Source organism: Myxocyprinus asiaticus, chromosome 1 (genome assembly GCF_019703515.2).
Source record: "Myxocyprinus asiaticus isolate MX2 ecotype Aquarium Trade chromosome 1, UBuf_Myxa_2, whole genome shotgun sequence".
In the NCBI taxonomy this organism is placed as follows: Eukaryota; Metazoa; Chordata; class Actinopteri; order Cypriniformes; family Catostomidae; genus Myxocyprinus; species Myxocyprinus asiaticus.
The window spans coordinates 36,921,994-36,946,434 of NC_059344.1; the positions used below are offsets into that span (position 1 = coordinate 36,921,994).

At 38.9% G+C, this 24,441-nt stretch overlaps 1 protein-coding gene and 1 pseudogene across 7 annotated transcripts in view; both read left to right on the forward strand.

Annotated features, from left to right (window-relative positions):
• cep89 (centrosomal protein 89) overlaps nt 1-24,441 on the forward strand; it is a 130,190-nt gene that overhangs the window by 34,273 nt on the left and 71,476 nt on the right. For all 7 annotated transcript variants that reach the window (XM_051706035.1, XM_051706064.1, XM_051706045.1 and 4 more), the window contains 8 exons: nt 2,268-2,318; nt 2,662-2,745; nt 9,133-9,236; nt 12,063-12,178; nt 14,992-15,172; nt 16,849-17,016; nt 18,273-18,414; nt 18,979-19,068. In XM_051706035.1, coding sequence (XP_051561995.1) covers nt 2,268-2,318; nt 2,662-2,745; nt 9,133-9,236; nt 12,063-12,178; nt 14,992-15,172; nt 16,849-17,016; nt 18,273-18,414; nt 18,979-19,068 — 936 coding nt within the window. The remainder of the gene's footprint in view (nt 1-2,267; nt 2,319-2,661; nt 2,746-9,132; nt 9,237-12,062; nt 12,179-14,991; nt 15,173-16,848; nt 17,017-18,272; nt 18,415-18,978; nt 19,069-24,441) is intronic.
• On the forward strand, nt 5,469-6,878 carry LOC127445865 (microtubule-associated protein RP/EB family member 1-like; annotated as a pseudogene).

A 24,441-nucleotide genomic window follows, 5' to 3' on the forward strand; every position in this document is an offset into this window, starting at 1 on the left:
CTGAAAGTGTCTCTGAATGCTCTGTTAAGGGAGTAGGCTGCAGGAGGGAGCGTGCATGGGAGGTCTGCTGAAGTGATTGGGGCAGTGGCTGCTGCAATGTAAATGAGTCATTAACTCTTGGGACTCAGCAGTGTTTCTTGTACTCTAATTAAAGTTAAAAAGTGCATCCCACAGAGGGACACAGCACAATTTTCTTCACAAATAAAATGGGATTAGAATTAGCAGGTTTAGAAAAAAAACGGATTTCTGCACAATGAATTGGATAATAACCTCCTTCATTCAATTTAACTCAGGCTAAAACAGGCTTGTCGCACTTACATGGTTGCTCATGTGACAAAGTGTATCAGCACTGAGAGACTAGCTCACCATTAACTCCACTCATTCATTATTACACAATTATAGATTTAGGGAAAATCCAACCACAAACCATTGTGATTGTTAAAGGCAGTCTCTTTATGATTTCTCTGGATTGGAGTGAAATATTTGTCTCTGAAAGCCAAATGTGTGTGTGATTCAGGTTTTGTCTATATTGAGTTCTGAATGTGCCTACTAGGAGAGTAAAATCACTTACGTTATGGGGACAAACAACGGTCTCCATGAGCAAAACAGCTTTTTTTTTATTTATTTTTTTTATCCCCTTTTCTCCCAATTTGGAATGCCCAATTTCCACCACTTAGTAGGTCCTCTTGATGGCGCTGTTACTCACCTCAGTCAGGGTGGCGGAGGACAAGTCTAGTTTGCCTCGGCTTCTGAGACCGTCAGTCTGCGCATCTTATCACGTGGCTCATTGTGCATGACACCGTGGAGACTCCGCATGTGGAGGCTCATGCTATTCTCCGCGATCCACTCACAACTTACCACACGCCCCATTGAGAGCGAGAACCACTAATCGCGACCACGAGGAGGTTACCCCATGTGACTCTACTTTCCCTAGCAACTGGGCCAATTTGGTTGCTTAGGAGACCTGACTGGAGCACACTCTGGATTCCAACTTACGACTTCAGGGGTGGTAGTCAGCGTCAGTACTCGCTGAGCTACCCAGGCTCCAGCAAAACAGCTTTTTAAACATGTACTTAATCTAAAAATCACAAATGTTTCTGTGAGTTGTAGAGGTAGGGTTAGGAGAACATAGCTTAACATTAGCTCAGCATGAAAACAAAAGTCAATGAAAAATCTCCACTGTGACAGAAAAACAAACAAAACTTGTGGGTTCAGGTGTTTCCTACGTTGTGGGAGCAAAATGTCCCCACATGGAAAGTAAAACCTTTATTGTGGGTACCAGACAGCATCCTCATGGGGAAAATGTCAATAAACATACAAAATAATTTCCTAATGTAAATGTGAAAATGCAAAAAAGTCTGTGTAAGCGTTAGGTTTAGGGGTACAGGATTAAAAGATAGAAAATAGCTTATCCTTAGCTCAGAATAGAAGGCAATGGAAAATCCCCACTGTGACAGAAAAGCAAATGTGTACTGTATGCGTGCCAGGTTTTGCTGTTGTTTTGGGGACCATGATGAAAATAGCTTAATAAAGGGACTAAACAATGTGCTATGTCACAGGTAAAAATGGCCACGCTTAGTCTATAATGATACAAATTAAGTCCATTAAAATAATGTGTGGGAAAACATCATGATATAAAAACCCACATGTAAATGTGTGTAGAAAGGAGAGAGAAGGTTGCAGACCATGTCCAGCATACAAAATACTGTATGTCTCTTCCAACTCACAATGACCATTGTCCTAAACCAGCCTCTGAGCTGCACCAGCTCTAAGCTGTTTGTATGTGTTTATTTGTGTCCCTCGTTCTGTCCTGAGGGGGCCATTGACTCATATCACTTTTGAGTTCTGAATTGCCCTCATGCTTTGGTCTCTGTAACAGACCTCTGTAACTCATCTCTTATTGCTTTTAAGCACACACATCTCTTAAACACACTTTCACACTGCTGTCAAACTCTAAGCCCTTATGTCACAGATTTAAATCCAATATTACTGCTAATCTCATTGACCACATATGGGTAAAAATGTATGTGGTCAATGAGATCAGCTAAATGCCAATTCTTTTATGGTATATTCTTCTCTTTCTATACTTTTATTCTGTCTCGTCCTTTTGCTCAACTCAGCTGCCCAAGAACTGGCACTGCGCTGTAATTACATCTCTGTGTAATTACAGTACTTTCTGATCTTTTGTCATTTCCCAATATACATGTGAATAAAGAAACTCAGATAATGCATTGTCACATATGCTTTTCTTGTCCTACATTTTGCAGAATGCTCAACTCAAAGGGCTGCCAATGAAAGGACCTGCACCTCCTTGGTTGGTGAGTAGGAACTTTTAAACTGCTGTTAGTTTTCATTTTTCATAGTTGTTTGTCTGTTTGTTTCATGTTGTTCCTACATTTCCACATTGTCTCTTAGAGTTTTTGATAAAGTTTCTGAACGATTGCTCATCCTTAACTGATGCAGTCCCATGTTTGTTATGAAGGTAGTGCATGTTATGCTTTAATAAAAAATGAAAGCACTTGCAGTAAAGCCATCTTTTATCAAATTATTCCACAGCCCTGGTCAGCATGACCTTGTAATGAGGGAGAAAAAAAATAGAAAGGCATGTTTTGGTTTCATTGTCTTTGTTTAAGTCTATGGCTGTACTCTTTATTGCCTTAGCTGGATATGAAATATTTATCGCCCCTTCTGTTGGCCTATGAGGATCAGCTGAATGCCAGAGACAACCTCCTTATGTCATGTGAGGTAAGTTTGTGTGAGAATGGGAAAGTTAAAATCCGTTTACCCTTATAGTTTTGTTTCTGTGTGCAAGAATTATAGTTCTTGTGATGTGATTAATTCCCAGGCTTTACAAAGTGTGAACTCATCCATTATAAATATGTATTGAGTGTCAACTGCTGGTGTGTCATATATTAACATGGATAGATGAAAGAACTAATGAGATTAGCCATGTCTGTTAATCTGTCTGTCCATCCATCCATCTGTCCCAGTTTTGCATTTTCACTTTTTCTCTGTCTCTCTCACACACTGAAGTGGAGCCATCACATCCACCACACTAACCTGCCATGATTTTTAAAGCTCTTTCCATTCAAAGTCACGTTTTATGTTTCAAAGAGAATGACAGCACTTTTACCTCACTCTCTCTGCAATCAAGTGATGAATAATCCATAATTTTCATCAGTAATATTTAAATGTTTTGAATTTCATTTCAAAGTCAACTCCCACACAATAACCACAATATAGCTCACACTGTCAAAATGTCCCATATTCTTCTGGAAATTTCTTAAAGATAGATTGAACATCACCTAAGAGAGCTTCATTCTTGCATCGAGCTGTTATTTTGAGAGCTTGCTAAGCAGCTGTTTTTTTTTCTTTCTGATTAACAGTTTTTATTGATTCATACAATTAACAAAGAAAAGCAAAACATATATTCACAGAATCAACATTTAACCTCCACTATTACCCCCTCTCCCCCAATCCCCAACCCCACTCTGACCCCCAACAAACATCCGTGTGGTCACACATGAGTATACACACACACAAAAAATATATATATACTGTATATATAATAATCACAAACATTTAAAACTATAGTTCTCTCTCCACTGCCTCTGCCCGAGAGCCCTCCAAGAACCTCTAAACACATCAGGACATGATCTGAGACTAAAATATTTCCAATTGAGCAATCAACAACAGATGAAAAGAAGGACTTAGATATATAAAAAAAAAAAAATCTATTCTAGAGTAAATCTTATGGACTGATGAAAAAAATTATAGTCCCTACCATATGGGTTCAAAAGTTTCCAAATATCTGTAAGACCAAGATTTTTACACATCCTGTGAAGTGTCAATGTTGCTTTAGGGGGCTTGCACACTTTTGCTTCACTATGATCAAAGACTGAGTCCATCAAAAGATTAAAGTCTTCTCCCAATATTATATCATGAGGGGTGCCAGCGGCTTGCAACATCCCTTCAAAATCTATAAAAAAGCCCTGATCATCAACGTTAGGTGCATAAATATTAGCCAAAATAAGACTTTGCCTCTGAATTTCTGCTAAAACAATAACGACTCTTCCTAATTTATCTTTAATCAGTTTGAGACATTTGAATTGTAGATGCTTACTTATCAGTGTAATGACTCCCCTGCAGTTACTTGAGCCAGCACTTAAGAAAACATGTCCACCCCATATCTTCCCAAATTTTTCAGCTTCCTGCGGGGAAAGTTGCGTTTCTTGAAGAAACACTATATCATATTTCTTACGTTTAAGAAAATAAATAACCTTTCTTTTTATTGGGTGCCCCAACCCAATCATATTCCATGTGAAGAGAGACAATCCACTCGTATTAACATTTAACATTTTAACATATGAGAAAAAATAGATTGTGTCGAAAACATTATAAATTATAAAGACCACATTCCAACATTAGTGCGACAATCAAACCCCAAACTTCCCCCAGAACCAAACAAACAGAAAAAAGAAAAACACGCAACATAGCGCCAACTGGCGTCCATCCCTCAACTCAAACAGTCCATGTACACCTACGAGAGCCCCCGCGACAGCCTTGCCATCAGATTACTCAAATCCGGTGTTTCTATCCAAATTTTGTGAGACAGAATTACACAAAAAAAGATAATCTATAAAACAAACTCCAGCCAATAGGCAGAATAAACACAAAGAGTGTGTGGATTCATCCACAAAATTGACCTGAAGGTGTGTTACTCCACAAAACATACTCCAGCCGCTAGGCGGAACCAGCACAAAAAAAAATAAAGGCACTCAGTTTCCTCGAACAGTCAAATGAATGTTCAGTGAGCCGGCCCATCCAGCTGCTACATGAGTGCAACAAATGACATAATCACTCCAATGTTTTTCAAGAAATACTCCACAAAACAAACTCCAGCCAATAGGAGGCATAAGCACACAGGGCATGCAGATTCATCCACAAACTGTCCCAAAGGAGTGTTACTCCACAAAACAAATTCCAGCCGCTAGGCGGAACCAGCACAAAAAGAAACAAAGGTGCTCCGTTTTCTCAGACAGTCAATTGAATGTTCAGTTAGACGGTCCACTCGGCTGCAACATGAAAAAATATCTTACCACAAAATATCTTACTCACTCCATTTACTTTATGAAGGACATCGCTTGCTGTGGGCATGTGAATGTTTTACGTCCATCCTTAGGATCTGTTCTCAATTTGGCCAGGAATATCAGTGCAAAAGCGACCTTCCGTTGATGTAAGAGTTTCTTGCATTCCTTGAATCGATCACGTTCCTCTCATCGAATTTGCAAAGTCTGGGAACAAGACAATGCTGTGGTTCTTCCAAAAATGCTTTCCTTTACTCCTCGCCTCGTGTAACACTAGATCTTTATCGGATGATCTCAGAAATTTGGCCAGAATTGATTGGGGCCTGTCTCCCCCAGCGGATCGCCGAGCCAGAACTCTGTGAGCTCGCTTGATTTCCAGCTTATGGCCTGTAATGTCAAGCAGATTCGGAAAGAGCCCGTCTAGGAATTTCACCATATACTGACCCTCTTCGGCCTCAGGAATTCCGACGATTGGGACGTTATTCCGCCGGCTACGGTTCTCCATGTCCTCCAACTTTTCCCAGACACTCTCCAAATCCACCTTGGTCGCTAACGGATTAGCAGATAATTCCCTCTCCGATGACTCCAGATAATCGATCCGTTTCTCGACATTCCCCACTCTTGTAACCATCTCAGAGAATTTCATCTCCGTGGCAGTGATCGATCAACGTATTACAGCAAGATCCTCCAAGTCAGCAAGGACCTTCGTCAGCATTGCCGGTATGTTCAACATCTCTCGCCGAATTTCCCTCATTTCTCTGACCAAAATGGCTCCTTGGCTCGGGGCCTTCTCGGGGGTGTCAGCTTGAGCACTTAAGTGTCTTTTAATGTTTCCAGAGCTCGAGGATTTTGAATTCTTTGACATATTGTCCTCCTAGAACAGTTATGGAACAGAGTGTATCGAATCTCACAAGTTTAGGTCATTAATAGTGTTAAAACTAGAAAAGTGCGCTGAGCTCGTCGTTCACACGTCCAAACCTCACATGGCATCACGACCCCCCCTAAGCAGTCATTTGATGATAACTGAGGTGACTCGAGAGAACAAACCGACGCATGAACAGAGAGAAAAAGGCGCCGGCGAACAAGAGGACATGGCTGTGAATGTATATTCCACCTGAGTGACCAGCAACAATCTGAGTTGACATGATATGCTTGCATGGATCAATGAGTCATTACAGATGAACTTCACTAAGATTGAGCTTTTATGTTCAGGTGCAGCATACTGCCAATTCATGGACATGCTCTTCCCTGGCTGCATACCTTTGAAGAAAGTTAAATTTGGTGCAAAATTAGAGCATGAATACATTCACAATTTTAAGATAATGCAAGCTGCTTTCAAGAGAATGGGAGCTGATAAAATAATCCTGGTTGACAAATTGGTGAAGGTTTAAGAAATTCTTTGACGCCACCTACGATGGTAAAGATTATGATCCAGTGGAGGCACGACAGGGCCAGGACATCATGCCTGCAGCCACCCCGTCCATGTCTGCCCAAGAAGATCATAAATGCAGCACCCCAGAGAGCAGCTGTTGCCAAGGTAACACCCAAGATGGCACCTAGCTCTGCACGATGTCCTGGTGCGGGTGGTGATGAGGAACGAGTGGAGCTTATTCAAGAGTTAAACATCTTAAAGTCTACGTTCCAGGACATGGAGAAAGAGCGGGACTTTGGCAAACTGAGGAACATTGAGCTGATTTGTCAGGAGAAGCAGGGTGAGGGAGACCCCACCCTGCAGAGGATCAGGGGTTTGACATACCAGACGCGGAGTCAGAAGACCAGGAGGAGTTCTAATACTCATGACTTGTTGCAGTTTTACCCTCCTTTCACCCTCTCCATTCCTCCCCTCCCACCACAACCCAACCTCACAAGTCTCCCACGTCATGTTATGCATTTGGAATTTTTCTGAACATACTCCATACTGAAACCGTTGTGTCTGCTGAAGTGTGCATAAATGCACATATTGGAAGAACATTTTAATGCCCTTAGACATACCTGTTATGAGATGACTGACACGATACTCCTGTTTTCTGTCTGTTAAATACAATCGCTAATATTGCTTTCCTCTTTTAGCAACTTCAGGCACCTGCAAATGTATTTATCTTATTTTATGTCTCTGAAATGATGTCTTGGCCATTTTGTCTGTAGTGATTTTATTGGTGGCATCTCCCCCAACACTGCCATGGTACATATCTGTGATGTTTTATTCATAACCATACTTTACACTGACACAAAACTGAGGGAAGAAATAGCAAAATTGTTAGTTCATTGCAAAGTTGTATACAGTGCTTCATGCAAACCCTGCAGCCTGAGCACCCTCTTCCTAGCTTCCAAGGTGGGTAGCAGTCATCACCGCTCCAGTCTATCCTTAGTGACTATGCCTTATATACAGACTGTCTGGAGGGAGTGGACCCAGTCTGACATTTGTCTTTTGCTTGTTTTATGGATGTAGTGATGTACACAGTCCAGCACAAGTCTGTTTTTGCTGTCAGGTAAATGTATGTTGTAACACTCAGCCATGATCTGTGGTTTGCAGTCAACAGGACACTACTGTATTGTAGCACTCACAGTTGCATGAGCATATTTTTTTTTACCTTTTTCTTTTTATTCTTTTTTTTTTTTTTCTGCTTTAAAGAATTATATCCATATGATCTTACTAGCCACTACATTGGTGGACTCAAGGCCAAAATTTGACAAGAGTTGACAAGAAAAAACTGCCCATCTCTGCATGGGCAATGCAGAGTTTTCTACCTGTTTTTACTGCCTTGTATTTTTTTTCTCATGGCAAATGTTTATAATTCAAATTAAAGGTTTAAAGTTTAAAAAAAAAAAAAAAGAAAGAAAGAAAGAAAAGAACTGAGGTGACTCTCTGCACCAAATTTCAGATGATCTCTAGATGAGATGAATACACTTTCAGATTCACAAGAGCAAGGTTATCCTGCACTCTTGCATACCAATAATCATCCTTAAAGGGATAGTTCACCCTAAAATGAAAATTCTATCATCATATACTTACCCTTAAATTGTCCCAAACCTGTATGACTTTCTTTCCTCTGCAGAACACAAAATGAGATTGGCAGTATGTTAGAGTCAGACACCATTCACTTTCATTGTATGGAAAAAAGTTACAATGAAAGTGAACTGTGACTGAGGCCAACATTCTGCCTAACATCTCCTTTTGTGTTCCATGGGATAAAAAAAGTCATACAGGGCCCGTATTCACAAAAAATCCTAAGGCTAAAAGTAGCTCCTAACACGGAAATTTAGGAGCAACTCTTAAAAATTAGGGCTGTGCCGCTCCTAATTTTTAGGACTTAGAAAATTTTCATCTAAGAGTAATTCATGAAGCATTTTAATGCTGAAAGTAGCTCCTAAACCCACGACAGCTTAGAAGTCCTCCATACTACCGACAATTCATAGTGTATGTTTCCTCGTAATTACGCGCTTGTTTCGGAGAAAAAAGGCACCATTTTTCTCTGAAGCGAGACAAATAGGCTCACCTATCTGTCTGTTTGTCTGTCTGTCTCTCTGTCTTTCTTGTATTTGTTATATACTGTATATCCCACTATCTGTCTATGAGGAATTTGCTGACGAATAGCGCTTCACTGTCTACCAATCACTTTGGGCGATTTAAAAGAGCGCGCTCTTAAAATGTGACCTCATCCATAGCAATGAGGTCAACTCCGCCATACCAGAGATTATTTAGCAGAGATGGTCCAATTCTATTAAAATGAATGGGAGAAATTGGAACACTGACAGTGGACTGACTTGCTAGAAAGACTTTGGCCTTACTCTTACATTAAGAGTTCCTAAGTAAAACTTGCTCTTGTCAGTTTTGTGAATAGGTTTTAAGCAAAAACTCTTAGCTTGGAACTTTTTGGAGAACTCCTAGTGGCAAGATAAAAATCTTTGTGAATTCGGGCCCAGATTTGTAACAGTTTGAGGGTGAGTAAAATTATGTCTTTTGGGGTTAACTTTGAGGTACTTTAGAAGTTTGGAGTTTGTTGTGTGGCTGAATGATGGTTACCTTTGCTTCTGCTCCTGACAGGAAGAGATGCAGAGTCTGAGAGTACGTGCGGAGGAGGTCATTCAGGAAAATGAGAAACTTCATGCTCAAGTCAACAAGAGCAGCGCTGTCAGTAACAAAGAGTGGTGAGTGTTTGTGAAAATGTTTTTGCATATGCATTTGTTTTTTTGTGGCTGGGAATTAAATCACAATTGGATTTAGTTGACATGCCCCTGAGAGGATTGTATTTCACAACAAAAAATTAAAAAAAGGAAAAACATGTACAGTTGGATTCCGATAGTCTTGAGGGCGATGACAAAACAAGGCATCTTGTCCTTGAAGCATGCCTCTCGCTTTCAGCCAAGCTCCATCACAGCACTCTCTCACTCATGGTCCTGTATGAACACAACTGGCTGAAGTTATGGTAATCAAAGTGAGGTCATTTCCACATGAGGTAGAGTAATGATACATGTAATTTACTGGATGTTTTCTTTCATTTAATTCATGTTAAAAAATATATATTTTCATCATCCTCTCCTTTGGTTTTCTAACGTCTCTTCAAAGTTGTTTTTAAAACTTGTTTTAGGTCTACGTTTCCATGGGAACTGTGCTTGCATGTCTGACACATAATTTCAGTGCATATAAAACACATTGTGTTTTTATGTGTGAGTGCAAAGAGTTTTTCTGCATTTTGCTCATTCAATCAAATTTCTCTTCCTGTGAATGTACCTAACCCTCAGCAGTACTTTTTCCTTGTGTCTGAATTTCTGATACAAAGAAAACTCAGGGCTCTCTTTGTGTCAGGAATAATTTAGTGGTTATGCAAGCAAAATTGCAATGTTATTTACACTGGCAGCCAAAAGTTTGGAATAATGTAAAGATTTTGCTCTTATGGAAAGAAATTGGCACTTTTATTCACCAAAGTAGCATTCAACTGATCACAATGTATAGACAGGACATTAATAACATGATAATACATTTTTTAAACTACTTCAAAGAGTTCTTATCGAAATATCTCCACAAAAGCTCAATGGGATTAAGATCCATAACACTCTTTTCCAATTATCTGTTGTCCAATGTCTGTGTTTCTTTGCCCACTCTGTTTTCTTTTTGTTTTTCTGTTTCAAAAGTGTCTTTTTCTTTGCAATTCTTCCCATAAGGCCTGCACCCGAGTCTTCTCTTTACTGTTGTACATGAAACCGGTGTTGAGTGGGTAGAATTCAATGAAGCTGTCAGCTGAGGACATGTGATGCGTCTATTTCTCAAACTAGAGACTCTGATGTACTTATCCTCTTGTTTAGTTGTACATCTGGCCTTCCACATCTCTTTCTGTCCTTGTTAGAGCCAGTTGTCCTTTGTCTTTGAAGACTGTAGTGTACACCTTTGTATGAAATCTTCAGTTTTTTTGGCAATTTTCAAATCAAATCACTTTATTGTCACACAACCATATACACAAGTGCAACAGTGGGTGAAAGTCTTGGGTGCAGTTCCGAGCAACATAGCAGTCATGACAGTGATGAGACATATACCAATTTACAATAACATCAGATTTACACAACACAGTTTACATATCTAATATACACAATTACACACAACACAATATACAAATAATAATATACAACGTACAGTATACAATACACACAATATAGAATACACAGTATACAATAAAAATAGTATATATAAAATATACAGTAGGATGTATTGTGCTGTATTGACATTCAGGCTGTCGGTTGATAGTCAGTTGCCAGTGTGTTGTTAAGAGAGAATATTATTTATAACAGTCCAGTGTGAGATATAAGATTATATGATTAATAAAGTGCAGTGCTGATGTATATTGATCGTGAGCGATCAAGAGTTCAAAAGTCTGATTGCTTGGGGGAGGAAGCTGTCATGAAGTCGGCTGGTGCGGGTCCTGTTGCTGCAATACCGCCTGCCTGATGGTAGCAGTGAGAGCAGCCCATGGCTCAAGTGGCTGGAGTTTCTGACAATCCTCCGAGCTTTTTTCACACACCACCTGGTATATATGTCCTGGAGGGAGGGAAGCTCACCTCCAATGATGTGTCTGGCAGTTCGCACCACCCTTTGCAAGGCTTTGCAGTTGAGGGCGGTGCTGTTGCCGTACCAGGCAGTGATGCAGCCAGTCAGGATGTTCTCTACAGTGCTGTTGTAGAACCGTGTGAGGATGTGGCGGTTCATTCCAAACTTCCTCAGGTGTGTCAGGAAGTTTGGTATGAACCACCACATCCTCACACGGTTCTACACCAGCACTGTAGAGAGCATCCTGACTGGCTACAATTTCAAGCATTGTATAGCCTTCATTCCTCAAAACAATGATTGACTGATGAGTTTCTAGAGAAAGCTGTTTCTTTTTTGCCACTTTTGACCTAATATTGACCTTAAGACATGCCAGTCTATTGCATACTGTGGCAACTCAAAAACAAACAGAAAGACACATTGTCACACATAAGCTTAATTTAACGAACCAAATAGCTTTCAGCTGTGTTTGATATAATGGCAAGTGATTTTCTAGAACCAAACTAGCAATTTAGCATGATTACACAAGGATAAGGTGTTGGAGTGATGGCTGCTGGAAATGGGGCCTGTCTAGATTTGATAAAAGACCAAATAACTTTTTTTCAAATAGTGATGGTGCTGTTTTTTACATCAGTAATGTCCTGACTATACTTTGTGATCAGATGAATGCCACTTTGGTGAATTAAAGTACCAATTTCCTTCCAAAACAGCAAAATCTGTACATTATTAAAAACTTTTGGCCACCAGTGTATGTAATTAACCAAACTGGAATCTAGCTTCTTTTTTTGTTTATATTAATTACTAGCTGTTCAGTCAGCTCGTCTTCTTCATCAGTGATGGACCTCTCTTCTCTTCCCATGCTGCCAGTTTCACTTTAATGACAGTATCATACAGACACTGAAACGTGTGTGTGTGTGTGTGTGTGTGTGTGTGTGTAGGAGGCAATTGCAGGAGCAAGCTCGCTTGGTATTGGAGGAGAATCAAGTGTTCATAGAGCAATTGGAACTGCAGCATGCTAAAGCTAAGGAGGCCCACAGCAGACACGCGCAGGAGGGTATCACACATACACTACCTCAATGTTCATATTGTGCTGCTGGGACATGGAGAATCTTGCTTTATAATACTTTAGATTTTGGTCTAATTTGCCTTCTTGCTTCCTAAGGCTGACATCTCACTAGCCAATTCGAAAACAGCTCAATTTTGATCGGGGGTGAAAATTATGCTTACGAACGGACATCGGCTGACAAATCAGCTAGTGAGACACCAGCTTAAGAGTCATACAAATGTTTAGTCTGGCTCTGAGTGGTCTGGGATGGCAGCAAATGTAGTTTCAACTAGGGCTGTCACGATACCATAATCATATCTTACGATACCAAGTATCACAATATTAAATAATATCACGATACCACAAGATAGTGTGTTAATTCTTAACAGTTTGTCATAGCAAAGGTGGTTCTTAGAAATTAGCCATTCCACTTGTTGCTTTGGAAGTGGTGAAAATTGATGGATGAATTGGGAGAATGCTCAAATGGACTAACTTGTTATCTAATACATTCTTAGTTTGACGTCATTTTTAAAAAAATAAAATCTTCGCCTCATCAAAACAGCAAGTTCAAACGACAACGGCTTTAAACTTTTATTCCATTATTTCTGTGATTATTTGATTATTGCTAACATAAAAATAAAGATATTGTAACGTTGAAAAAACTGTTTTGAGCAGCTGTTTCTTTATTACAACCGCTTCAGCCCCTCTCTCCTGGTAAACAGCAGCGCGAATGCGGATTACACACCGGTTTGATCACGCGGCTCAGGGACATGATCTAAACATAAATGCGAACTTTGCGACGTTATTGCCACCATGCATTTGTACTTGGTAAAAAAAAAATAAATGAGTGCAATGTTCGATTTTTTTTTCAGAGAAATGGTAAATCTGTGAATGTTAAGATAAAGCATTTAGGTTAAATTAAGTGACACTTACCCGTGTGTATTCTGCAGAGGCAGTGGGATGTGTCTGAAGGTGTTTAATAAGGTTGCTAGTGTTTCCCCCTTTGGCTTGAAATCTCTGTCGACATTCACGGCAGATGGGTTTTCCTTGTCTCATCAAGCAAAACCAAAAATAATTCCAAATCTAGCTACGTAAATTGTGTTGTGTAAAAAGCATCTCACTCTCCAAAGTTTTACTTAAATCCATATTATCCATTAGGAGACACGACCGCTAAATTAACACACTGGGATTCAGACGGATGTGTTTGAAGCATGGGAAAACCACTCATTGAAAAATAAATAATACCATATAAGGGGCAAATTGTAAACAGCATTTTGCGCTCTTAAAGGGCACTGCGTGAAGGGGACGGCACTCGAAAAGACTATATTTTAATGTTATTGCAGACATAGGTCTGATTCAAATGAAGATTTTTAGTGAAAATATTTACTACCACACTTACAACATAACTTACGGTACTACCGTATTGGAGTTTACCACGGTAAGACCTCTTAAAACTGCATACCTTGTTGATATGTTAACGCTTTATAACGAGACCTTCAAGCAGACACAAGAGAGAAGACACAAAAGCCCCACTTCCCTTTGTTACTGTTCCTGACGCCATCAAGCTTTTCTGTCTGCATCTGCTCTGCCACAAAGCATGGAGAGAGAAGCGATCACACGGAGAAAATTACCTCAGCAATTATTAAAGGGATAGTTCACCCCAAAATGAAAATGCTCTCATTATTTATTCACCCTCATTGTATCCCAGGTGTGTATGACTTTCTATCTTCACCAGAACACATTTGAAGAAAAATAGAAAATAGAAAAATATCTTAGCTCAGGAGGTCCTTAAACTGCAAGTGAATGGAGATTTCTCTTTTGAAGGTCCAAAAATCACAGACAGTCAGCATAAACTTCATCAATATGACTCCAGCGGTTAAATTAATGTCTTCTAAAGCGATACAATCACTTTTGGTGCAAAAAAGATCAATATTTAAGTACTATTAAAGTACTTTTTAACTATAATCCAACGTGAGGGTGAGGTTCACGAGAGGGTGGAATCCAAGCGGTCTCTCGTGATGTATTCGCGTTACCATGATACCGAAGTAATCTCACGTTCTCCACTTGGTTGAGACATCTAGGATAAGTACACAAACGCACCATTGTGAGTAAAGAAACAGATAATAACAGATCTTAACCAAAACCAACCAAGCTACTGTACAGCATTCCTCCTCCTCACTTGTAAACAGTGCGTCTCCTCCGGCTGTGACGCACATGCGTCAGTTCTCACGTGTTTCAAATGCCAATGTGATTACGTCACATGCGCGTACCGCTCCTGACCGGAAGCATGATTTAGAGTTAAAAAAAAATACTTAAATATTTATCTTTTTCGCACCAAAAGTGATTGTGACGCTTAAGAAGACATTAATTTAACAGCTGGTGTCGTATGGATGACGTTTATGCTGACTGTCTGTGAATTTTGGAGCTTCAAAAGAGAAATCTCCATTCACTTGCATTTTAAGGACCTACAGGGCTAAGATATTTTTGTTTTTTTCTTCAAATATGTTCTGGTGATGAGGAAAGTCATACACACCTGGGATATCATGAGGGTGAGTAAATATTGAGAAAAAATGTTTTTGGGTGAACTATCCCTTTGAATAACACATTTGTCAACCGTTATACAGTATATAACATTAGATACTGTATATAATGGGGGGGTGGTTCAAGGAAAAATGTTGAGAGTCACTGCTGTAGGTTATCCTTGTGCATTGTATTCTCTATTCCTCTGTCTACTTTAGCATAGTTCTCTCTGCCTTTATTGAGCATATACTGCTTACTTATTATTTATTTGCATACATTCAGATGCCTCTCTGTGTGTGTAGTGTGTAAGGTCACGAAACAGGTGATGTTGCTGGAGTCGGACAAGCAGGCTCTAGAAAAGGAGCTAGAAGTGGAGCGTAAAGAGCACCATGCCCTAAAGACCGAGTTTCAGAGGGTGCGCTTGGCTTTACAAAACTCTCTAAGCTTGGCTGAACACAACGATGTGACAGACAAATTAAAAAGGTACAAGGTCCTCAAAAAAGGGAGTGCTGTGTTCCTTTGTTGACATGTTATATAGTGACATGTAGATATACAGTATGTACATGTTAATGTCAGCCTTCTGTAAAATGCTACTTGAATTCATTTGGCACTGCATTTTAGACACAGAATTTGACAGCAGCACATTCTTTCATGCTGTGTTTTCTTGTTTCGACTCATAATTCCATAGAGTCATGGATAATTTGGACCTGTATGACATATTTAACATTTTTCACTGTAATCCAGACTTTTCTCCTTTCTGGCAACATAAAGCACTTCTTTAAAGTGCCTCTCACAGAGTGTATAAACAAAGACTTTGTCAAATGGAAAAGAAACACAAGAGCATGGTATAGTATATAAATCTGAAATGTAAGCACAGTATAATGATAATCTCATTGTAACAGGTGCATGATGCACAAATGAACTTAAACAATGAACTTAAACATAAACAGTGTTAAACATATGCAACACTGCCACGTGCATCTCTTTCTCTTGAACCAGCTGATTCAGCACCGGCCATGCTCCATCAAGGCCTGGCCACGCCCTCCTCCTCGTCACACTCGTATATAGTGGCATTCTAAAATTTACATATAAAAGGCAATGCTTGAATTTTATTATTTATCATTGTACATCCTTCATGTATTTTCCTATTTTCCAACCACTCCCCAAGTTACCATTTTTTTTAAGCGTATCAAATTTTGCAAAGTTGTTGTTACATTTTCCACATTTTAATCATTAAAAATACTTGAAAGGGCACTTTAAGTTTGAATTTAAAAACATCCAGAGAAAGCATTGCCTCAGAACAACTGCTGTGTTTCACATTTTCACTGGAAGGTAGACACTTTCAATAAAAGAGAAAGACAATATAGAGAGAATACAGAAAATTAGGAAGGACAGACATTCATTGCTATTGATGAACTGCTGAAGAATGAGAGGCTTTGCAGTGAGAAGACTGCTGTGAGTATTGAGTGAGGGGAGGTAGTGTGCTTCCTATGAGATTTTTTTTTTTTTTTCTTCCAGTTACAACAGGATATTAAAAAAATCATTGACATTTTTCTGGGGTATGTCATTGATTTTGGAACTTACCTAGAGAAAGACAAAGGGAGAGAGAACGCACTTCTTTCTACTTCTCCCTCTCTCAAACTGAGAAAGAAAGAGTACCTACACTCATTTATACCCTACACACTGTCTGTGTGAATATAAAGTAATGGAATGAATGAATGAATGAATGTTGCCACAAACCTATTCACTTGCACATACACAGTACAAGCATGCATGGTGCCTTAGACACACACAAAATGCAGGTGGTTGTCTGAGCCATAGCCTAGCGGGCTGCGCTCATGATGTATAATGTTGATGCATCACAGGTGACTGGAGTACGATTCCCGGCTCATAAAGTCCTTTTCCAATCCCATTCCCACTCTTCTCCCCTATCATTTCCTGCCAACTCTCTCCACCAGAAGGCTTTATTAGAAAAAAAAAAAAAAAATGCAGGTGGTTACAAAGAAAGATCCTTATGATGCTCTGTTATATTGGAAAATCGTGTACTCCATTTTTAAAGATAAATGCATGCCTTTACCTTGAATCTTTTCTATATGCTTTTCACTAAGTCAGCTGAGAGTGTGTGTGTGTGTGTGTGTGTGTGTGTGTGTGTGTTTCAGGCAGCTGGAGGAACATGAGAAAGCGAAGAATTCTGAGGTTGAAGAGCTGTTGGCTCGTGTAAGTGCGATGGAAGCGGAGAAAAAGACTCTGCTGCAGGTTAAAACCAACCTCAATACAGACATCAAACGCATTGAGACAGAGCTCCAGCTTTCGCGTCAAGCTAACAGGTGCATGCTTGAACATACAAACTCATGTTTAATGCACACACACACACATAATTGTCAGTGTTTCAACAACCTGTGTGTACAGTTAAGCTCAGGCTGCTTATTCTAGGAAGTGTAGGATGAAGGGCTTAAGACCAATAATATTGATTTAAAATCAAAGTTCTGCGGTATTAAGCTAGCAGTCATGTAAAGACTGGGCTATATTGGCCATTGTCAGTCTTGGTGAAGAAAATCACTCTGTAAAATATTGTGAAATGTGTCTTTTAGCCTACTCTGTTGTAGTTGAGGACTGCAATTTCTGACTGTGAGAGCGTGTTTAGCTGGGAGGAGGAGGATCAGGATGAATAATAGGCCACAGAAGCAGAGACAGATTATTTTGGTCAGAGGGCTACAGAAACAGAAGGAGAACAGACAGGAAGTGTAATAGCAGAAGCACTGTTTGAGGAGGAGAGATGAGGAAGAGACTCCAAATCAACTGAACAACCAACACCAGTAAACTCTGATGCAGAGGGACTGCATGCTGAAAAATTTAAAGGAAAAGATTCACCCAAAAACTCTCTCATTATTTGCTCACCCTTATGCCATTACAAATGTGTATGACTTTATTCTTCCGCTGAACACAAATGAAGAATTTTAGAAGAATATTTCAGCTCTGTAGGTCCATACAATGCAATTGAGAATGGTAGTCAGAACTTTGAAGCTCCAAAAAGCACATAAAGACAGCATAAAAGTAATCTGTAAGACTCCAGTGGTTATATCCATATCTTCAGAAGCAATATGATTGGTGTGGGTGAGAAACAGATCAACATTTAAGTCCTTTTTTTTTTTTTTTTACTATAAATCTGCACCTTTGACCAGCACCAACCAGTTGGTGATGATATGCATGAAGAATGCAAATCGCAAAAAAAACATAAGAAGAAGAATTTGGAAAGGAATGTGGAGATTTATATAAAAAAATGACTTAAATATTAATCTGTTTCTCACCCACACCTATTATATCACTTCTGAAAACATGGCTTTAACCACTGGATTCATATGGATTACATTTATGCTGCCTTCATGTGCTTTTTGGAGCCACTGAATTGGTGGCTGATAAAGGCAAAAATAATGAATACATGTGTAACCTTGCGGGAGAGGAAAGGTTAAGAGAGTACCCTATAATATGTATGTTTTGAATTTAAATAAAATACTGACTTATAATACTGACTGATATAAGGGTTTAAAACACTCTCTTTTTTTCTGTTTCTCTCCCTCATTAGGAAGGCTCAGAGGTGTATAAGTGTCCTGAAGCAACAGGTTGAAGACTCTTTAGAGAAAGAGCTCGTCGCTCATCAGTACCTTGCTAACATCGTCACACTTGCAGAGAAAACCACCCATGAAAGAGATCAGCTTATGCACATGGTAGTTCAACAGAAACCTGCACTCACAGCCATTCACATACACATGCGGGGAATATCCATTTTTGTCTCCTCATGTCTTCTGAAATCTACCATTGGTAGTTTGTTAACATACAAAGCATGTTTTAGCAAATTACACAGTATTTTCTGAATTCCTCGACCTTGAAAAGGGGTTACATTCAAACCTTTCATCAAATCCTCTCCACAGCAACTTTTTGGTTCAGCACATCTGCGAAATTTTTCCTATTTTGAAATGTTTGAATTATTTTTGTGTTCGAGGCTGAGCTTTAAGCTCAGGGATTATGAATGTTTCAAATTCCCCTTTTTCCAGACAGAGAGCCTTACTGCTGCTTGGGAAATGTTTATAAATCTGTTTGTGCCCAACAGAAAGCAGTGAAACTTTTAAAGATTTGCTTTGCTCTTTTCCCACTTTTAACTGGCTCCTCTCTTTCCTTCCCTGCTCTTGTCCCTACAACCTCTCCTCAATCATGACTGTCCTTTTATATCCCTCCTCTTCCTCTCTCTCTCTAGCTTTGTAACCCATCCTGTTCCCTTTCTCCTTCCTCAGGCTTCATCTCTAGAGAAAGACAAGCAGGGTGTTCTCACACGCATCATAGAAAGCACTGTTTGCCTCGGAAAACTGCAGGAAAAAGTAAAGGTAAGACATTCAGTTCGCAAATTGCCAGTAAAAGTGTATTTGCCTGGCTTGAAAAGCTTTGTGTCCTTGCAATGAACCTTGGTAGATAGAAAATAGATGGTACACACAAACACACCAACCGTTAAGTATGTTTGTATGTAGAGCTGGTTGAGGGGCTGGAATTAGTTTTAGTATTGATTGCTTGGCCTTAACACACTTATGAAAGATTACAGAGACAGAAAGAGACTAAGACACAGAGAGCAAGAGTACTGACATACTCTGATACACACAGATTAATTACATGACCTTGCTTGTCTGACATTTTCAAAAAGAGGTCAGTCCAGACACATACAACCCCCCACACTCAGCAGGTCTATAATTAACATTTAAAATGGAAAGATATTTCAGTTGCAGAGTGAAGGTTTTCCCCCCTTCCCTTAACTGTGGTTCAGTTCAGATGCTGCATGTGTCTGTCTGGATGGAGTTCTGTGTGACTGGAAGGCAAGGCACTGAATGAAAGTGTCTGTCTATATTTGTGATATTTCCCCAGAGTGAGATCTGCTCTTCATATATTTCTACTGCTATGGACAATCCAATGGGATTTTTGTTGTAGTTAAAAGCCAAGGATGACCCTTGACATACTGTGGCGGTTAGGCCATATGTTATGGAGGAAATAATATAGCATATTACATATTGATTCAAGATATTGTTTGATATCTGGAATAATGGATTAATGATTTCTGCAAATATTACACCATTTTAATATTATGTCTGCATTACAAGCACAATCACTTCCACAATGAACAAAGCTGTCTGGAGCATTCTAGTTTTGTTCATAATGAACAAATGTGTGCAACCTCTGCATTATAAAACAGAAAATGAATGCAAGTAGTTTTGTAGTCTTTTTCTTTACAAACTGAAAATGGATTTCCTCTCAGTCTGTGCTGTGCTGCAGTTGTTTGTGTTTGCCTTTATGGATTTAAAGTCACCATGCAATCCAGTGAGCTGTGATATTGCCTCCATGCATGGATTAGATTATTTTCATGAACACTGACTGCTGGTCTTTTCCAAACAAACAGACATTACTTCACGAGCTCCTAAAGTGCTTTCCTGTTTTTTCTTTTTCCTTCTCATTTTTCTTTTGCGTTTTCCATTCCCCCTCCTCTCTTTTCCACGTTTCTTTTGAGGTGAATGCAAAGATAATATAATATAATGTGTGCACGTAATGTGCTGTAAACTTTTCTCTTTGGGAAGGGTGTCAGACTCATATCAAATACCAAAGACTCTCTCTTACACGTGTTTGTTCATGTGTTCTACCCATTAACTTGTGTTAAGAGAAAATTAAGAGAGTGAACAATAATAATTCACATTAGGTTTTGTTTAGGTGTGTCCCTACCTATTCCATTACTCTATGATTGTCTGTCTTTCCTCATTCTCTTATCTCCTTTATATCCTCTGTCACTCTTTCTGTCCTTTACACCTTCCTCCTTTCCTCCACCTCTCTTTCTTCTGTCTTCATTCGTCTCCTGGTGACTAATTATTCAGAAGAGATGCTAGACTCACGCAGAGTAAATACATGCAGAAAATCGCTAATCACTACCTCACAGAGAGAAAGAGGATGGCATAAGAAAGGACACCATGAAAGTGAGACCAAGTGAGTAGAACACAATGGAAGAAAAAATGACAGTTAGAATTGAGCAAGGCCTCAAAGCCAGGTCAAAACAATACAAATAATCTAGCTGTTATTGTATTAGAATACCTACAAATGCCATATCCAGGCTTACTGTATCCTTAGAGTGGTTTTTGTGTCTGTCCGTTTGTATGAATATTTGTCAGCTAAAGAGAGAGAAAATGGTGCGTGTGCTAGACTATGCAAGTGATTTGGCATGGTTCTTGCCCAAAGGGTCAGAACAGCATCCTCCAAATGGCCCATCTAAACAAACTGCCTAAACACACACACACACACACACACACACACACACCACACACGTTGGTGCAGCTGTCATTATGAGGACTCTCCATAGATATAATGATATTTATACTGTACGAACTATAAATTCTATCCCCTAACCCTACCCCGAAACCTAACCTTCACAAATTTCTTTCTGCATTTTTACATTTTCAATAAAACATCGTTTAGTATGTGTTTTTTTTTTTTATTTATTTTTTTTATTTTAAGCGATTTGAATTATGGGGACACTAGAAATGTCCTCATAAACCACATTTATAGCATAATACCCTTGTAATTACCAGTTTGTAAGCTAAAAAAAAGTCCTCGTAAACCACTTAAATCTGCCCATACACACACACAAACTTGATGGGCCCCACAATGTGGGTGATCTCAGGTTTTACTACCCTTGTGTGGACATTTGGTCCCCACAATGTAGCATAAACATGTACACACACACACACACACACACACACGTCATATGTGCTCATTCATATATTATCATGTGGTTCATTTGTGGCCGGGTAGTCAGTAGCAGATGTCCCTCTACTACATCAACACTGTGATTTATTAGGGGTTCAAGCACTTAGCGCTGAAACTATATGGACATTCATGTATGTTGAACAACATGGCCGCCATCGGCCAATCAAATTTCTGCATCTATTACACAAGGTTAACAATGACCGATCAGAACGAAACTTGGTGGACCTATTTGACTCTTGGTCTGAGAGGGTTGTGCAAAGTTTTAAAAAAATCGGCCACTAAGTGGTGCTTTCACGATTTTTGTAGGTGTTAATGGTGGTATATAATGCGGTGTTGTGAAAAAACACAAGTAATATATATATCACCTGATAGCTATTCTCATTCTAAACAACTTTGCCTCAAGAAGCATTGGTGTCTGTCAAACCGTTTGGTAAATATTTCAGATAATGTTAAAAACCTACTTTTGCGAACTAGTCCTAGGTTTTTCACCCAATCGGAAGCAAACTAGTGCAGAAATATAATTTGGAGTCTGATTATCAATAATTATCAAAAAAAGTTGACATTTCGACTCGTGGTCGCTAAGTGGTGCCAAAACGTTAGAAAAGGGCAAAATGGCTATAACGCCCGAACGAAATGAGATATTTTCACCAAACTCGGTACACATGTGTATGAGCTCAATCTTAGGTCACAGTAAAAATAATCGCGGGGTTTGGCCACTTGGTGGCGCTATAACAGGAAAAAAACATGAAAACAGCTCTAACTACGCAACTGTTAGTCAAATCAAATCAAATCACTTTTATTGTCACACAACCATATTCACAAGTGCAATAGTATGTGAAATTCTTGGGTGCAGTTCCGAGCAACATAGTAGTCATGACAGTGATGAGACATATACCAATTTACAATAAATATCAGATTTAAAATCTTTTTATACACATAATTACACACAACACAATATACAAATAATAACATACAATGTACAGTATACAATACACACAATATAGAATACACATTATACAATGAAAAAGTATATATAGTATATATAGAATGTACAGTAGGTTGTATTGAACTGTATTGACATTCAGGCTGTCGGTTGATAGTAAGTTGCCAGTGTGTTGTTAAGAGAGAATATAATATAATAATAATATTATTAGTATTATTATGTAGTCTGATTGATTTGAAAATTGGCATGCAGTGTCTTTGTCCAAGGTGCCATGACTGTCAATGAGGACATTGGCGTATCTCAAAAAACATGGCCACCATCGGCCAATGAAGTTTGAGCTCCTATTAGACAAGGTTATCAGAGGCCGATCGGCACAAAACTCGGTGGGTACTTTTGTGAACTAGTCCTAGGTTTTTCACTCAACCTCAATAAAACCAGTGCAGTACAATTCTCTGGACTCTCTTGATCAATAATTATCCAAAAAAAAAAAAAAATGTTGAACTTTACCCTTTGGGTAGCTATAACAGTGTCATTTAGAAAATGGGTGTGATCAGTAGCTATGAATTATGATTACGCTACATTGCTAAACTATAGGAATGTTGTAGTGGTCCAGGGATGTTCCCAATGGTATTCAATAATTCATTTGTGCGTTATCCTGTTTAAGCATATATTCCTCCTTTTGGAGTTTGAAACCTTTTGAAAGAAACAAGATGCTTGGACAGATAGACATTTTACAGGGGTGTTAGGATTGTTTTGCTTAATTGTTGTTTTTTATTTTTTTAATTTATTATTTGTTATTTTATGCTTTGATTACATCTGGCCAGCCAGAGTCCCATTTCAGCAACAGTTACTTTTCAGTTTTTAGCAGAGGTAAGATTGTAGGTGCAGCTTTGTGGTTTGCATGCGTTTCAGCATATGTGCTCTATTCTGTGCAAGGAAAGTTCACATGCTTCCTTCATTCCATCCTGATGCAAGCTGTCTCTATAGTAACAGCAGGAGCAGAGGGGATTGGCTGGCCTTTCTTGGCTCCTCAGAGCTCTTGCTGAATTTGTGCAAAGCTACAGGCTTTTTTTTTTTTTTTTTTTTGCTCAGTTTTGCTCCTATATTTTATTTTTATATAGAGTGGCCCCAAAAAGTATTTGGATGCTTAAGCTGAACTTAAAAATGCATGAATTCCTTTGCATATGAGAACAAAACATCAAACCAATTTGCATTTATTGTAAAAAAAAGATAACGTAAGCACAATTTTCAAGCAGAACATTGAACGAAAAGAAGCTTGTTACATTTTAAATTATATACAACAGATATATGGTTTAAAATTAAGACAAAAAGACACTTGATTATGGCTTCATTAAAGATTATTAGTTCAAGTGTTTTAGTTTTTAGTTTGCAATCCTTTCATTCGCAGAACTTCTTGACAACGTCTCGGCATAGAATCAACAAGTTTCTGTAAAAGCTGTGGTGAAAGTTTCCTCCAGGTTTCAGCCACCAAAGCTTTCAGTTCATCCACACTAGAACATTGACGGTCTGACAAAAAATATCTGCTCTTGCCAGATAAGCAGAAAACTAAATCTTCCATCCTCCACAATTGGGTATGTTCAACAAAATTCAAAGATGAACAGACCCAGAAAGACAACCAGCATATTGGACAGGATAATTGTGAGTAAAATCAAGAGAAACAGGCAAGAAACAGCTGCAAAGATTGCCTCACACATCAATGAGAATTACCAGATTCAATTTAGTTTTCAGACCAAAACAGGATTGATGAGTATGGGTACATAGGGAGAGTAATTTGGCGAAAACCATTCATTAGCTAAAAGAATAAAAAAGCCAGGATAAAATTGGCAAAAGAACATGTACAGAAAGACAACAGATTTTGGAGATCTGTCTTATTATCAGATGAGTCCAAATTGAACAAAATCACTGAGAGAGAGAGAGAGAGAGAGAGACCCCTCATTAAATACTAAAAGTGTCAGTTTAATTTAATGTCACTCATTGCTGTCTATAGGTACTTCACTTT